Genomic DNA, 18,095 nt, shown 5'->3' with positions numbered 1-18,095 from the left:
TAATAGTTCAAGATGACAATGCATGGATTGATCAAGCTCAAATTGTGAAAGAGTCTTTATGGAAACATGAGACCTCATTTTAACACATGGACTGGCCACCACAGAAAGCCGACCTTAACCTCACTCAAAGTCTTCGGGATGTCCTGGAGAAGACTTCACATAGTGGTCCAACTCTCCTATGATCAATACAAGATCTGGATGAAAAATGAATGCAGCTCTGAATGAAAATAATTAAATGCTTAAGCTCCTATAAACAATGCCACAGCGAATAGATGCCGTTATCAAAGCTAAGTGGCCCAACGAAATAGCAAACGGTGTGACTTTTTTTTGGCGGAGCAATGTAGCACAGCAAAAACACCTCAATCACATGCATTTGAGCCACAAATCAGTCAGCATGGTAACTGTACTGTACAAACAGTAAAAACTTAAAACTAATCTAATCTTCCCTTGATGATGGTGAACATGAAGACACTGTTAAAAGATGACACAGAAGTGTCAATATTAAATGTACTGTTTGCCTTTCTCTGTTCCTCTCTTTCTCAAGCCTCATTACATCCTCAGAGCTCATGGAGACAAGGCAATTCATTAGCCCTAATGAACAAAGGTTGGTGAGCACAGTCCATTAAATGAGGTGTAATCCCCACCTCTCTAATATCATGTTCTGCAGTGAAGGAGCTGTAAACACCTTATCATAGTTGTTCTCTTACAACTCTCTTCAGTGTTACCACATGCTGAAAAGCTCGTGAAGGGAGAAAGGAGTGGTACCAACAAACTGAAATTAGTGCCTTTTGTTTGTACATGAATTAAAATGATCACAGTGACAAGCTCCAGGGTGTGTACAGCAGGAGAAGCAACTTACGAGGAGATGGTAATCTTGGTCCCTGTCTCCTCTTCGATCTTCTTCAGGTTGCGACCCTCCTTCCCAATGAGCCGACCCACCAGACTGTTGTGGGCGAGGATTTTTAGAGGGATTTCCTCTGTCCTACACACACACATATACACACACACACACACAGGAACAAGTTAGGAGAGATGATAAAGGAGCGGTTCTGCTGAGTGTCACTGATGTGGTGTGAGGAATGCTATGATGTGATGGCTATGAACAGGAATGTGGATAGCTGCCCAGATGGAAGTGCTGATGTAGGCATAGGGCACAATGTTAAGACACGAGTGTTTCTTTTAAAAGTGATTTTAAGGAAAATACACAGATTTTTACGAGAAGCACATCAGTTCCAACCCATTTGGCTAATGATGTACTGCTATACACCCCAAACTTAACAATAAGCAAAGTGCTTTATCAACAATGTCAGTTTCTGGAAAGAGAAAACAGGGTGACACCAAAGATTTGTCCCTCCAAGCAATCAACAACAGTGTAACAACATATTAACAAAAGTCAATTTTTTTGTAGTTTAACAAAAGAGATAAAAAGAGATAATTCTCCCAATTTCTTTCCCTCGGGAAACCTTATTTATTGTCTTCCATGTACTTCTCCACTCAACTTTGTTTAAGATTAGGGTAAGTCTCCATCAATCTCACTGTGCTTTTGCAACCTGTCGCTCCCTGTTCCATAAGGGAAGCTGAAAAAAGCTGAACTGTCATTGCTGAAATAGCTGAAACTTTAGCTTTTTCTGAAATAGTTGAAATGAAATGTTGCTTCCTTATATATTGGTTAGGCATACGTCAGTTAGCCTTAAAAACTCCAAAGGTAATTATGCAATATCATTGATTACATCATTTAAGCAGTAATTTATGTCAGTATAAAAGTATAAAATTTAGAAATTTATAAAAAAATATTAAAGAGATGCATACAAGCAACAATGTCCTTTATATACTGAACGTTTTGTGTTTGAGTAGTGTTTTTAGCTAAAGGTATGCCGAAGTAGCTAGGCGCCACATACGTAAGGAAGACAAAAGTCATAATAATAATAATAATAAAGATTAGAACAACTGTAAATGTAATGACAGTAGAAAATAAACAAAATGTTTCAGTTTGTGTGTAATGTGTGTGTGTGTGTGTAAAGTGTTGATGGTAATTGGTGATAATTGGTTATTAAAACAGGAGGAGTATAATTTCTGTATAATCTATATCTGTGTTTTGTGGGACAATTGTGGGCTGTGAGTGTTTGTGGTAAGGTGTGGTCTGGGGTAACCAGATGCTGGGGGTTTCTTTTGGGATGGGTCACAGAGTTGATGGTGGTGATGTATGTGCAGTGTGTGTGTGTGTGTGTGTGTGTAGGGGAGGGGGTGGCAGGTCAGGGCATGCTTTAATCCGTAAGTGTAGATCTGTGCTGTAGGGTGAAATTAGTTTGGAGTGAGCTATGGGGCAAGAAAGGGGAAATGACAGTGTTTGGGTTACTGAGGCCAAGTTTAGTGGTTCGGGTTTCACCCGGTGTTGGGGGTCTTTAGACTCGAAAAAATTACAGGGTATGTGATGGTTGAGGCGACAGGATATTTTCAGCAGGTGTGGCAGTAGTTGTTGACACAATGAATCTACCTTGTTGCGATTTCTGCGAGCAGGATTACTGATTTGACAGACTGACGTGTATCAGACCTGTCGACTGGTTTCTTGCTAGATTACATCACACACAGGAGGTTTGACTAAAGTGAATTAAAACACTTGCATTTAAACTGAATGAATGTCATCACAGTTTTGAAGTAGATCCTTCTCAATGTTTTGAGCAGCAGGAACATGGTATTTAGATGGTATTTAGAGCTACAGTTAACTTACTGCAGTGAACCACTGAGTAATGTAGGCTGATGTTATTTTTCATTTCATTTTTAATTAATTTACAAATGTTAAAGGAGTTTGACAATGAGCATACAAAGGTACAGTCAGCAGACATTTAGCTTAGCATAAAGACTGACAACAGGGGGAGACGGCTAACTTAGTTCTGTTCTGTCACAACATCTGTTTACAAGCGCCTGTGAAGCTCACTAAAAATGATCATTTAAGGATTTAGCAGGTAGATTTCTTAACTTCACAGAACCACGGAAACTGTATCCTCCATCTTTACAGTCTTAAGCCTTTTCTAAAAACAAGATGTGGCATAAAGTTGTAATTTTCTCTAGACACCTTTCTCTGGTGAGATATTTGGCCCAAATTGACCAAGTAATATATGCCATTAGTGATCAGACAGCCAAAATATTTTGTGGTCTAATGAGGTTTATGAGTGAACACCAAGCATGATCAAAATTTAAATTAAGACAATCCTATGCAAACAGACAGGTCGTACAAACATGTTTACATTCACACATGTAGAATTGTTGGGTTCTTGCTACCTGAGTTTAGGACTCTATGATATAATGTAGAGGACTGCAGCACCCTCAACATACAGCACACTTTGAAACCAATAAAATCAAACACTGGTCCTGTGTACGAGCAGGGGTCTAAAAGAAGCAGTAAAGTTAAAAGTGTCAAGCCCAATTAGATATTTCAGTCTTGTTTATTAAATGTTCATCTGTGAACTGTGTTTACTGTGTCCAAGCAAGTGAATAAAGGATAAAGGCCTACAGATATTATGGGCAATCTCCCTTTCAGGGAGTGTTTTCAGGCACTGCGTAAGGACAACCGACTCACGTCTTGGTCTCATTGGCCTCCTTCTGCATGATGTCCAGAATCATGCGACAGGCGGAGGAGCAGCCCTCAGGAGTTGAGTGGATGGTGATGGGCTTTTCTGCTGCACCTGCATTTTCCTTCCGATGAATGTCCACCCTGATGGAGAGAGAGAGACAGCGAGACAAGGTCTATATGATATGAAATAAAATTTGTCATTGCACACTTAAAAAAAAAAAAAAAGAAGAGTGTAAATATGCCATCTGTTAACATAAAGCTTTTATTGTCTGCTGGAATAAATCATACCTCACACTTGGTCGCAAGCATGGTGCAGTACCAAAAAACTTTAATAATTCTAGTCGTCATGTTCATCAGGGTGACTTACTTGGACTGTGTCTGCTTAGTGACATTCTTGATGGTGAGGCCTTCTTTGCCAATGATGGCTCCCACAAACTGAGTAGGCACGAGCATGCGCAGGGGGAAGTCCTGTTGTCTTGGGCGTGGAGCCCCAAAGCCTCCTGAGGGCCTGGGCTCAGAGGCACCCTGGTCCCGGGATGACCGGGCCCCACGCCGTGCACGGGGAGCCTGGACGGTTGGAGCAGCATCCATGTCCATAATATATGACACCTTAAATGAGTAGTCGTCAAACTGCTGCTCTGTCAACTTCTCAATGGCTCTGAGCGATGGAAGTGGCAAATTAGGAGATGACGGGAGGACAGAAAAAAGAAAAACAATAGAAGAAAAAGATATTTTTAAAGAAGGAAGAGGAGACGAAACAATGAATAGGTGGTATGAGGTAAAAACCTAAAAGAACTGTTTTGGTTTAAACAAATATATGATTAGAAGAATGCACAGACACATCACAAAAGATGTTTTGAGTAAAATGTCTTTAAGAAACGGATATTTTTAGACTGTGATATACTTGCTTTTAACTACTTGTTTGTGTGCATGTGAGGCTCCCTCATGTGTCCTGACTTTCTTTGTAGAACAGGTTGTAAGTTTTTAACACTAAACTAACCAAAATAAATGCCCGAACAAACAGCTTGATTTTAAATAGAAATTGAGATTCTACACTACTAACAAACTAACTAAACAAAGTTAGGGATATTCAGCATATGGAAAATGGAAAATGGAAAAAGTTCAAGCTACAGTGATATTATATCAGGAAAGTAGGGCTGAAGACTTGGACATGTACATTCAAACATTTAGAGAAAGTTGAATTACGTTCGCCTGTAAAGGTCATAGTGCATATAGTGCACCCTAAAGTCGAATCTCCCTAAGTTTTTGTGAGTAGTGTATATGTCCACACTATGTCTGGTAATTTTAAAAAAGCTTTTCCAGGTCACTTTCGGAATTCACTAGGAAATAGGCAGCATCCTCTATTCAGTCTGCAAACAAGAAACCTGAACATTACACTTAACATATTTTAGAGTCAAAACAAACATCTAAAATCACATTGCATTTTCACATCTACCTTCTTACATATACTAACCACTGTGTTCAGAAATATTGACATTTACAAGCAGGGATCACAGATAAACTTAAGGGGTTGTAAATCTTATCACAACACATACTAATACAGGCACCGGAGGCTTCTACAAGCTCAGTTTTTTTTTCCTATAGACAGTGAGATAATGTTTTAGAAATCTGTGTCAGAGAGAGGAAAAAACACTAGCAGTGTGGCAGTGGAGGGCTGACATGGAGAAAAAAACATGCATTTTTTAATTCTAGGAGCTTTGTGCGGATGTAGTCTTAATAGAAACAGTTGTTACTACTGCTTTTATCTGCATCATCCTAACTTTAATTGTATAGTTGGGTGTTGCCATGTGTAATTGTGCACACAAAATTGCAAGTCCTCAAGAAGATCTTCTGGTTTTGCCCAAGATTGACTTGGCCCTGCTCCGACCTTAGTGGATGCACATTTTAATCCTCTAGGTACACGCAAAGCACACAGACAAATATGTGAACAACGCTGCTCGTGCTGCAGCTGCTTGTCTGTGCAAACACGCTCGTTAAAAAAACAAAAAACAAAAAGCAAGTATATCACGAGCCTTACTCTGGCAACTTGGCTGCATCATTGTCATTATTTGTTCTGCTTACACTTTAGCTTCCTCCTTGGTTGCGTACGTAACATTCACCACTGCTGTGTCTGTGTCAGTGTTCACTGCAAAACACACAGAAAGAAGGAAAAAAAGCAAAAACATGAGATAGGGCCACATTTACACATGTACATAGCAGGTCTTTGTTGTTTCTGTAGGTGAGTCAGACGTGCGTCCCGGTTCCCGTGGCAACCGAGGGAGCCACTTTTCTGTGTGAATCCATCCCAGCCATCACCAAGCTGGCTTCCCTCCAGACCCTGCTGCTGCCTCTACAGACAGAAACTGCTCAACACAATAGACTCTCTGCCACTTGCACAATAACGGATTTAAGTTTCACTTGACAGCCTAAGCAAAGCAAGTAATCTGTGTTAAAGTGAAATTAAATGCACAACAGAGACACACCTTGGGAACATTTGTGGTCATGTACTGCTGAGTGAGAACAGCACTGACTCTGCCACAGTTGGGGTTTGGTTCCTGCTGGGACCATACACGCTTTAAAACCCTGAAATGTAAGGTAACTTTGATTGAAGTGTCCAGTGTGCCGCACATGCAATGATGAGATAAGCTCATGATTAGTTGAGTTCTCAGTTATTGAATCAACACAAAGTAACCTTGCAATTATTTTCATAACAACTTGATCATTTTAGACATTTCTCCAAAACAAATTTCAATTTCACTTCAGCTGCTATGTCGGGAGAATTTGCTGTTTTTGTCTGCCTCATAATAAACTGAATGCAGTCATGTTGTTTCTGCTGCCAGAAATTTCGATGGGTTAGCTACGGCCTACGTCTTCTTTTCTCCTGTGTCGACAAGAACAAGGTAAAATTATATCACCTATTTATCTGCGCCTAAGATTTGTTCCAGGTAATTTTGTTTCATACAGTATTTGTGCTTCATTTCACAGAATGACCTTTTGATAGAATGCAACTTTAAATACCTGCAATGTAAGTGAGCTACATAGACAGTGTCATTTTAAAAGAAAAAAGAAAAATAACAAATCTCTGATATGGTGAAGCAGTTGCATCTCTACTTTGTCAGTGATGAACCCCTGTTTGTGTTACTGCTACATGTCAAAATGATGAGCCTACAAAGCCACTGGTCCTTGACTGTTAGGACTAAAGCCCAAACCTGCAGAAAGAAATACGGTCACTGCGCACAGCTTAAAAATGTGATGAAAAATATGTTTTAAATAGGACTTAAAGATATTAAAGCAGGCATCAGAGCAGGTCTTCCTGTCAGTGAAAACTGCCAAACTTGCTTGTGCACAATGGATAGCCAGTTTGGAAGGGTTTAAACCAGCGAGGGTGCAAAGCTAAGGGTGAGGAAGCAGAGCTTGGGGTGGCGCCTAGCCCCTGGTGCTCTCAGTCAGCTTCGCCCTGCAATGCCTTGCCCCTGCCCCACCATTAGCAGCCTTCTCCATACCACATAAGAACATGGGACTTCTCCAAAACCTCACCCCCGTAACCAGATCACACTGGCGCGGACAGACAAAAGCGACAGGACAGGTGGCAGCAGACAGTAAGCTGGACAGAGACAGAGAGTGAACTAAGATCAGCTGAGCATGTGCGCTGTATGCAAGCTTTGATTATGCAGTGTTACTGTCTAAGTAAGACATTTGGAGAACTGAGCTAACGGATGAAAAGGAAAGAAGAGCAAATGCCGTGCTGGTGTCTGGTACAGTACATATGAAGTAGACTGTTTTATGACAGTGTGTGGAAAACTCTGAGTGGTGTAATTTCTCTGCTGGATTCTCTTTTAGCACCTGTCATGACTACAGTGGGTGGTAGTTGGTCTTGGCTGGTTTGACACACAGAGAAACAACAGGCATGTGAGTATATGTGGCTGTGTGTGTTTGTTTGTCCCCATATATGTCTACTTCTCAAGCATGTGTTTGTACGGCAAAGGGTTCCTAGGATAGCTGTAGTGCTGACGACTCTGAACACACAAATACACACACACACACAATACTTCAGACAGTGCAAAAGCTTTACCACAGGCGCCTACAGTGTCCTCTCCCATTACCACGACGCACCTCCCCAAAACAGATGTGCACAAAAACACATACAGGAACAAACGCACACACACACAGACACACACAAACACAGACATTACTACAGGACGTCAGCCATGTCTGCCCACTTCAATCCATACCCTGAGGCCAAGGGGACCGGTGGCAATACACAGTGCTTATTATAGAGGCTGCATGTGATTCAAAGGCTGCTCTCCCTCGGTCAAACTTATGAGACACACATGCATGCAGACAGAAGAGGTGATAAAGGCCTATTTGTATGCAGAGATGGGTTATGTTTAGATAATGGGTGTGTGGGATGATGGTAAAGAGGAAGTCGAGTCACACAGGGAGACTTGACTCACTGGGAGGTCTCAGTGTGTGTGTGTGTGTGTGTGTGTGTGTGTGTGTATAAATAGACGTGTGTGCATTGAACAGTTGGAGCCAGGTGAAGATGTGATGAGCAGCAAACAGGGAGAAGAAGAGTTCTGTACCTTGTTCCGCGTTTTCTACAGTACCATACTGAGCTAGAAGGCTGTCCAAAACCTGAGGGAGAAACAAGAGTGTAAATTAGAGAAACAACTACTGTGTATTCACAAACACACAATCACACTGACATACATACTAACACAGTGGTCAAGTTAGTATAACCATAATTATCACAGACAGCTTAGGTGACTGTGTGTAAGAGGGATACACAGTTACTTCAAGAGTGAAACTTACTTTAACACACTGCTACACATTTTGACACTTAAAACTTATTATAGCAGGAAAAACCTCAACAATACCTTAGCCTCTAATATACTAAAATAGCACAAGAATATACATTTGTTACAGTAACTTCCATGAAGTGTTACTGTATAAGATAATATAAAAATACAAAAGCAAACAAAATTGAAAACGACACCAAAAATATCTGCAGTTTTTGTTTAGTTTATGTTAGTGTAGTTAGCCGCAGTGGGAAATTGCTGACTTGGCTCTGTCAAAAGTAAAAAAAAATACACCTAAGCACCTCTGAAGCTCTTTTTTTAGCGCTTTGTATGTCTTTATTCATTCATGCTTAAACAGAAATGCATGATTACTACTGATGTTTTACACATGTTTCCCTATGTGTGTATGCACTGTAAATATGCACAGAGTTTCACAGTTCATAGCAACCAATTTACATTTCAATAAAGTTTTTATGAACTTAAACATTAGAACATGCACGATTTGTAAAAATTTCAAACAAACTTCTTTCATGTTGTCATTATGGGGTATTGTTTGTAGAAATTTGAGGAAAATAAGGATTTTAATGCATTTTGGAATATGTCTGTAACATAACAAAATGAGGAAAAAGTTAAGTGCTGGGAATTCTTTCTGAACGCATTGATAGGCTATCAGTAACTCAATAAAATGCTTTTAAAAATAAAATCCAAATATACATTTCAAAAAACTTAACTGCAGCTTGTTGTAACTTCCAAAATATTGACAGATACACGGAGCTACTATTACTTATACTCTGCTTATTAATGCTTTATGGTGTTGTTAAAGCACTGTTCACACCTCAGATGTTAGTATGCTGAGCTATAATGGACACATAGTTCCATTTGTCATCAGTTTGGAGAATGACAAAAACTGATACTATGTTTTAACTGTGAGACCACACCTGAAATACTCCCTTGTTAAAATACTTATTTACCCGAAAAGATCCAGGAAAAATAGTTCTGACGTATTGACAGTAAAATGTTCTTCTAAGAATTTTTATTATGATAAAAATCCCTTTTTAAAATTCACAGAAGGCCATTATTATATTTTTACAGGAAAAATCTTAATCATACAGCCTAAATAAATGACAAAACAATTCTGTAAACCAAGTTAGGGAAAGTAAAAAAGTAAAAACATCAAAGAAAGAAGTGCTTAGATCTTGTAATCTTAAATATTTGGATGAAAAGCAATTCTCAATATAAGAAGATCAGTGTAAGTTTCACCATGGTTTGCTAAAGATATACAGTTGAAAACAAGAACATGACCTTCTTTTTTCTTTTGGGGATTCACAGATTCACAGAGACTGATTAAAGTAGATGGAGCTGATATTCTGATTCATTTATTGAAGACTTTTTTTTAATGGACAAATTGTTAGGATGTCATAAAGACAGTCAGAAGAACAGCTTGGAGCCAGCGAGGTTACAGATGTTGATGCACAGTGTCATCACAGTGTCATCCACTTGGTAACAAACAGTAACGCAGATGCTGTACACGCGCGCACACACACACACACAACACACACACATTCTTCTTTCTACAGAAAAATACAGTACAAATGGTGGTGAGTCATTGTCAGGAAAGTGGTTTATATGCTACCTGGTGCTGTGCAACTGGGCATCACTGTCACACACATACAAACACACACTCACACAGACAAACAACTGACCTCCCACTGTAGATGAGGGGGAATGTTCCGGATCTGGATCTTCCGACTCCTGCAGAGATGAGAGACACAGACGGAGTGGATTTAACCGACCTGAACCACAAGTTCACACACACGCGCACACACACACACTTACAGTAACAGCTACAGTCATCTTTTATATTCACAAGAAAGCCAAACCTCTCCAGTATATCTTCACATTTGCCGTTTTCAGCAGACATTTGTATGACGAGAGCAGAGATGTAGAGTTAGAGCTGTTTCATTCTGTGTATAATTTAACCGTTTGATCCTACTTTCGACAACACCCACAGTTCATTAGACAGTATTAACAATCAAAGGATTTTCACAGAAGTGCAGAATTGGATCTAGTTGTGTAGGTGAGGACGTTTATTAGACAGCTGCTACCAACTCGCAGTAACACCCTCCTACGAGCGGTATTCTTACTCTCACTATCACTCACTACGTTATGTGGAAGTCACAGATGACATGAAAGCCAACAGTTTAATAAGAATAGGCATAGGAGCGTGATGTAAATTTGAGAAAGCAAAGACATCTCTTTGACCACAAAGACGTGCTTGATTTATCCGGGTGCAATCTGAGCCTTGCAGTGTGTGTTATGTGTGTGTGTGTTTTCCAAATAATAAAGATTTTCATCTATTTTTTCACCATCTATCATGCTGTTCAATCCATGTCAATTTTTTCTCCTTGTTCGTCAACTTGGCACCTTTGTGAATCTGATTTGTGAACAACAACAAAGACACCAGGATTCTGAATAAACTTTAATCACATCTTTATGGTCTTTATTAAATTATGTCAGTCGGTTAGACAGACATAGAAATCGGACCGTGTCCTGTTGCCTGTTGTTCTGGGATCCAGGGCTTCCACACAGTTGCTGTCTGCTTCCAGTGAGCGTGTCAGCTTAAAGAGCACAGCCACACAAACCGCCCAGTGGCCACAAGCTGTTAACAACTACATTAATGTGAGAGAGTTCAGCTCTTCAGCTACTAATTTAAAAAGCAGAGAGGTTTGTGAAGAAAAAGCCACACTGCTGATATCCCGTACCCCAAACAACAATTTTAGAAGCATTTCAGCATACAATTAGGAGGAATTAAAAGAGCAACACTGATGGATGGAGGTATACAGAAGAAGTAGAGGAGGAAAGATAATGGGCACTAATGAGTTCAGGAGGATTTCCCACGGCAAAACACACACACACACACACACACACACACACACACACACACACACACACACACACACAGCAAAGCTCTCTTCGCTCTGCCTCAACTGTTATGTGCTCACACACCAACACACATTTCTCCATCTAGGTTTTGCATCTTTCTCTCCAATCAAGTCTAGGTGAAATAGGCTGGACATGAATGAACGACCCCTTCTGACTGTGCCACTCAAGGAAAAGCAAAGGACCACAGTGATTCGAGACAACCCTCTCCTCCCCTCCTTTATCCTTTTATCTAAACTTCAAGCAGTCTGGAAATAAACGAGCAGACTACTATTACCAAATACAACGCAAGCATTCACACATTAATAACAAAACACAAATATTACATTAACTTCTAATGCCGAGTTATGAGTTAACTTAACTTCTGAATTAATGTCACCTTAAAAAGGTATTTTTATACATACAGAAAACAACTGAAAAAAGAGTGAAATTGTCCTCCTCCAGAAATAAAATGAAAAGCTCTCAATTGCAAGTGTGCACTACTACACAGTGGCCTGCAAGCTTTCTGTCACTGATGGTGGTTAAAGCAAGTGGCTTGATGAAAGACCTCTCTTGGCAACCAGAATCCAAACACGGACAGAGATTTAAAAAAAAAGAAAAGAAAAAACATTGTGCATGAAAACACATCACCTTTTTTGACGTAGTAAACAACCTCCTGCAACCCACAAACAGCCAATAGCTCAAAAGCATTTAAGGCCAATTCACAACAGCCCCAAACACTGGCAACCCTGAGAGGATGAATAAGGAAACCAAAAGCTCCTTTCATTCACCGTTGTCCACTTAAATGGACCGTGAACTGTTGTGTTTTTGCTAATTGATTTGCCAGTCTTGATGTGAGGGTAGACTACATGATGTTGAATTGCAAGCATAGTACTATCCCTCTCTTTACTCTTTAATGTGTAATAGCACAAAGAGCTGAGTGTAAACTGGCTGCTTCTTTACCAATGAAGCCTCAGTAATACTACATCCCTTCCTCTCCCATCTAGACCTCCATTGCATTGCTTTGTATTCTTCTCTAAAGCTTGCACATTTTAAGGACCACTTGCTTGTCAGACATTCTTAAAAATGCAGACAAAGCTTCCTGTATGGACATCTCTCGGAAAAAGTGACACTGCCATCCGACAGTTTTCAAGGTCTCATTTTCAGCATGCCTGTGGCTGCTGGCTGACCAGATGATCACTGCTCCCTGTCTGCCTGTCTGTCTTCCTCCAGTACAAGGACTGCCATCCTTGAACAAATGCTATTTTTTGTCTCAGTGTCTACATCTTATTCAAGACATCAGCTTAAATCTTCAGGTGTTGCTTTATAATTAGCAAATATCCCATTGATAGAATATCAAGCAACAAGCATCACATCTTGTGTATGTTTGCATTTAAAGTGAACCTAGTGCCTTTCCTTAGCTCCCCGCTTTCCCCAAATAAAAAAAGGACTTCAGTACTTTACTGAAGATACATAATAAAGTCAATGGTTACTTAATGTTTGTTGAATGTAACCAAGCTGGCTGCTGCTGGTTGGAGCGACCTGCCAAGAGAAAAAAGAAAGCCTCTCAATTTTGGGCCTTTAAATATCCCAGGGTGGCCACGTTCATTTGAAAAGCTAATATTTACTGCACCCACCTGCCCAAAGTAAGAAACCGTGTCTGCGCACATTGCATATTAATATGCACATGTGTGTGGAGCGGTCGAAGGAATTTTAACCTCTGAGAGCGCAGCAGGGTGAGAAAGAAGGTATTCACCCATCGCCAGAAGTTTGCATTGGTCCTTTAGATGAACATGTGATCATCAACGTCAACAACTCCCTGGAGGAAGTATATATTTAAGTATAATCTTTTTTTTGAGAATGGGCTGTTGGGGGTTCAGTGTCTTCCCCAGAGACACTTTGACATATAGTCGGGACCGGGGATTGAATCACTGACCCTGTAGTCCGTGGACAACAGCCTTCCCAACTGAGCTACAGCCACCCCTATCGTTTAACAGACAAATTAATTCCTGAAATTGGTATTGCACGAAATAGAGCAATAAACATCTGTATGACCTTTAAAATATAAAGTGGGTGGATTAGGAAGATGCTTTTCTATCTCTGTTACATCTGCATGGACATATGCATATTAGTTCATTTAATTTGTCACAAACTGTGCAAAAATCAAAGCGACTCATATCATTGAAACTACACACTGTCTTTTTCGAACATCTTGTAAATTGCCTTGACTGAGGTCAAAATCGTCTTTTTTTTTAACAAAAACTCACAGGAGTGAATGATTAAACATTTCCTTCTCAACTCAAAGATTCGCTGTAATGAGGCCTTTAAAAGCCTTGTTTACCTTCTGTCTTTGCTCTGTGTGGATGCCTCTGCTGTCAGAGACGGCTCGCAAAGCTGGGAGCTGTGCACAGCGGGGAGGCTCTCTCCAGATGACTAAAAAGACGTCCCAAATAGCCTTTAAGCCCACTGGGCTTGTCCAAGGCGTACCGCCTCATCAAACGTCCGCAAACACTTCTACCCACAGTCCCCTGTCTAGAAAGCTCACACCCAATTGTTTGCTAAAATCACTTGACTGATAATGTTTCCATTTATTAGTCATTTCCCTCCTGGTTCTATTTATCTGTCAATACAGACTAAATTTCAGTACAAAAGTCTTATATGATTATAACTACCTCACCTTGCTGTCACACTAACACAGGGACATATAAAGCTTAAAGACATTTTTCCGTGTGATAATATGTGAGCAATATCACCAAATCCGTCTTATGAAACCTTTATTTTTCACCACGCCCTCCTGTCTCTTTCTATATCTCCCTGACAAAGAGTTTTGATCCAGCTGAAGAGAGCACTTAATAGACAAAATAGACACTGGACTAAAAGTCCACATCAGTCCAGAGACTGTCCGACGAAGGACTACATATCACACAAGACATAACTGACGACTTTGGATATGAAAGATGATCTGGCCTTCATCCCAGCCATACCATGCAGATAAAATAGGAAATGAAAACCTCTGTGGTCATAAATCACACTGGAAGCATGTCATTATGTCCTATTACACGATCATCTTACAAATCCAGTGATATATACAATTTATATAACACTAATGTCTCTGCTTTTTGTATGTGTAATAGTCTGACGCCTATTTGCTGAGTCCAGTATAATGTGATCATCTGACAATAAGCTACATTTACAGCTACATGTGCACATACGTATGTTAGGTCCTGCTGTTCTAACGCCACCAGACTGTTTTTTGACTTCTTTATACCAGCAGCAAGTAACAAAGGCAAACCTTTCATTTACAGCTAGTATAAAAGTAAAACAGTATAATAGTCAGTTTTCATGAGTTGGTTAAACAGTGTGGTGGTCCTTGTACGTCAACCACAAACTCATCTAATCTGAATTAACCAGATTTCTAGCTTTGACCCTTAAGCTCTTAAGCACCTAAATGCTCTGAAATCTCAGAGAGGGAGCAACAAGTCTACAATGTTGAGGAAACCCTACTGTGTAGAAGGTGTCCCCCTGCTCCTCTTTTCAAAGCCTTGCCATACTCCCACTGTGTTCCACTCTCTGTTGCTGGATTAAGATGCAGCCCAGGCCATTTCTGTCATCACATTTCTGTGTTCTGTGTTCTGCTCCTAACCACTTTTCTAAGGCCACTACTATTGTTGTGGAGCAGAGACAACAGGATTTGTACAAGAGAAGTGTCTACACATTGTTATTGTTCTTTAGACACAAGACGCGTTGCTGTTTGTCCTTTAGAAGGACGAAGACTACAGCTCATGTCTTTCCATAGACTCGATGTGAAGGCACTATACTGCAACCCACAACATTAGATAAGACTTCATGCTACATGTGCCAGTATGTGATTGTCTATTCAGCTGTTAGCACTGTCACAACACATCTAAGAGCACAGACAAAACATAATACAACACTGACAAACTGTCAAGGCTAGAATAAAAATAAGAAAGAATATATATTCATTTGGAGGTGCAAATTTATGAGGCCCAAAAAACTTAGAAAAATTGTAATATACTACTAAAACTGTAATACACTGGTATAGCTTCAGTCAAGTATTTAACAAAACAAATTTGTAAATCAAAGGCAGGGCTCTACACTGACATTTATTTTTCATGGCACTGGCGTCCATGATGGAGAAAAAAATAAAGAAGAAAAAAGTTATTTATGCAACCTGAATTTCAGTCCTATTTATGTTACTTTAAAATTACTAATAAAACTCAAAACATTTTACAGTGAGAAGGTGGTTTTGAGTGGCAGCTTCATTAAAGATCACAATCCGCTACAGTGAGAGAATGAGATCAGATGCTCACTAAACATAGTAACAATGTAGCAGCATAGTTGAGACATCTTAAAACTGCTCTGCTGCTGCTGATGTTTTCACCAGAGGTTTCACTTTGTCCCAGTCTTTGGAACTCAGTCCACTCTGGTTCTTCGTATAGGATACTGAGTGATGTCTCTTCTTCAAAACAATCTTTCTTGTGCATTTGCAAAGAAAACAACAAATAATGGTACATTCAATTTTGGCCTCACATCAATTTATATCATCAAATTTATGTTATCGACAGATGACAGATCTTCCTTACGTTTAATATTTTAACTGGAAACAGCAACGACAGTCACCAGGGCTAATTTTTTTTTTCTTAATAGTTCAATCACAGCTTGTCTCTATGTAGAATTTGAAATTTATCTCCAGACAAGTAAACAATTTAACAGATATAAAATTTCCAAAAATGTAAATGTCCTATGTTGTGTAATAGCAAATCATCTAAGGTTGATAAAGAAATCTTTAAATTTAAGGATTTAAGGAGAACAAAAACAAGTCTGTGCTGTAGATGGTGTAAACAGTTTATACAATGTTTTTATAAAAGCAATTATGCTTTTAAAAATTAAAAAGGGAGATTGAAAGTATATTATTGATGCCAGAAACTATTTGTTGTAGTGTATTCAAAGCTAGTTCAGGTTTACCTTTAAAGGCATAACCAGGCTAAACCAGTTTTAGCAACAGTATTTTAAAGAACTCATAAATAACATGAAAAATACAATTAATACAATTTGAAACCAAACTGCACAATAACGTGATCATTAAAGATGCTTTTTTGACAATTTCTGAAAATGTACTTTTCACTCCAGAAATGAATTAATTAATTAATCAAGCCTCTCGATTGATCGACTGACCACTTGGAGAGCAACAGAAACAAGCTCTAATTACAAAACGTATTACTTATTATTACGTATTATAACATATTATTTCTACAGCTGAATGGTGATATCTGATGGGGAGAACCAATTTTCTGTGGTTTAGTATGACACGACAAAAGACCCCTTTTACATCACACAGTTATTTGTTGTTTGTATGTATAAATAAAATACACACAGTTATTTATTATAAAAATATTAATTATAGCAGCTTTAGGCTCCCTACACTGATGGGTCTTACAATCTGAAAACAGTGTCATATTAGCTGTTTTATTTGTGAGGGGAATCTTCAGACCCAGTTTGTGGAGTAATTGCTTCTGCTCCTTCAGTTGTAAAAAAAGCACCTGAAGTAGGTACCTTTGAGACAGAAAAAATCTCATCTAAATGTCGTAGTGAGATTTCTGAGGTATTAATAATACTGTTATGGAGACAGTTACCTTTACATTCTTTAAATAAAATCCTTTTTTATTACAGGCTTTAATTTGCATTCCTCAAAAATCTCCTTTCCCAACCATCATAAGTAAGAAAACAGATATTATCGCTGCTGTATTCCATTGTTCTTTAACCACATTTTTCACGCTGATACTGCAGCATGAACAAAGCTACCACATGGTGCTGCTAACCATCTCATCTCAGTGTGCAGCACTCAGGTGCATGCTACAGTTTTCCCTGCCAGTCCTTGTGGGTGAGAACTCATCATGACCGTTTCTCTTCGTGCGTTAGCTTTCACCGTGGCATAGAGAAAGGGAGACAGGCTGAGTGGCATGCAGGTAGACACATGCGGCTCTAATAGAGGCCACAGCCTTCTTGTTGACGCTTGTCTCTTCCTCGCTGCCGACACTCACTCAGCTGGTTGGTTATGAGTAAGGAAACACTGCACGCTCTTCGTGCATTACATGTAATGAGTTCATTGATGTGGTCTGTTAGTGTGAAAGGAAATGTAAACTATTTTAATATCTGGTCTCAGGAATGAGTGAGCCTCACCCTTTGGCTTAACTGCAAATGATTCATTAGATTTCTATGACTCAGGCCAAGCCAGTCATTCATGTTTGAGATCTGCACAGCATGATGGGAGGGACGGCTTACAGCCGCATATGTTTACTCATATTCAGAACATCCATTATCAACTGCATCCACAGAATCATTTACAAAGAGTGTTGTGGTTTTCACAAGACATGATCTCAAAGATATGCAAATAATACCGAACAACCATAAAATACCAAAATTAAACAGTTGTGAAAAAAGGCATAACTGTTAATAATAAAATTAAACACATACTGTACGGTGTTCCTGAACTGCCACAGCTATCTGCATGCAGATATGTGCACAATTATTTGCAGTTCTTAGGTGTAATCATCAGAAAATATTTTTCAGTCAGTGCTAAAATGCCACAGGGTGCCCAGCTGACACAAAACAAATTTTCTCCCGTCATGCCCACTAAGCCAATGAAATGAGTATTTTAAAATGTTCCATTTGCCCATTGCTGTTGCATAACGCCTTTCTAACACAGCGTGTGAGCCACTCAGTATGATGCTGAACATACATTCACGTGCAATTAAATCTGTACAATTACTTTTTGATGAAACATG

At 39.4% G+C, this 18,095-nt stretch overlaps 1 protein-coding gene across 5 annotated transcripts in view; it reads right to left on the bottom strand.

Annotated features, from left to right (window-relative positions):
• igf2bp2a (insulin-like growth factor 2 mRNA binding protein 2a) overlaps window positions 1-18,095 on the bottom strand; it is a 46,154-nt gene that overhangs the window by 11,526 nt on the left and 16,533 nt on the right. For 4 of the 5 annotated variants that reach the window (XM_067516286.1, XM_067516287.1, XM_067516288.1 and 1 more), the window contains 6 exons: window positions 10,074-10,122; window positions 8,155-8,206; window positions 5,654-5,717; window positions 3,939-4,229; window positions 3,578-3,712; window positions 860-982 (listed from right to left, as the gene is read on the bottom strand). In XM_067516286.1, coding sequence (XP_067372387.1) covers window positions 860-982; window positions 3,578-3,712; window positions 3,939-4,229; window positions 5,654-5,717; window positions 8,155-8,206; window positions 10,074-10,122 — 714 coding nt within the window. The remainder of the gene's footprint in view (window positions 1-859; window positions 983-3,577; window positions 3,713-3,938; window positions 4,230-5,653; window positions 5,718-8,154; window positions 8,207-10,073; window positions 10,123-18,095) is intronic. The other variant, XM_067516290.1, reaches the window with a different exon arrangement.

The sequence above is a fragment of the Channa argus genome, chromosome 9 (assembly GCF_033026475.1).
Source record: "Channa argus isolate prfri chromosome 9, Channa argus male v1.0, whole genome shotgun sequence".
Taxonomy (NCBI): domain Eukaryota; kingdom Metazoa; phylum Chordata; class Actinopteri; order Anabantiformes; family Channidae; genus Channa; species Channa argus.
The sequence above is the reverse complement of the archived record's forward strand: the minus strand, read 5'-3'. Positions and strand labels throughout refer to the sequence as shown.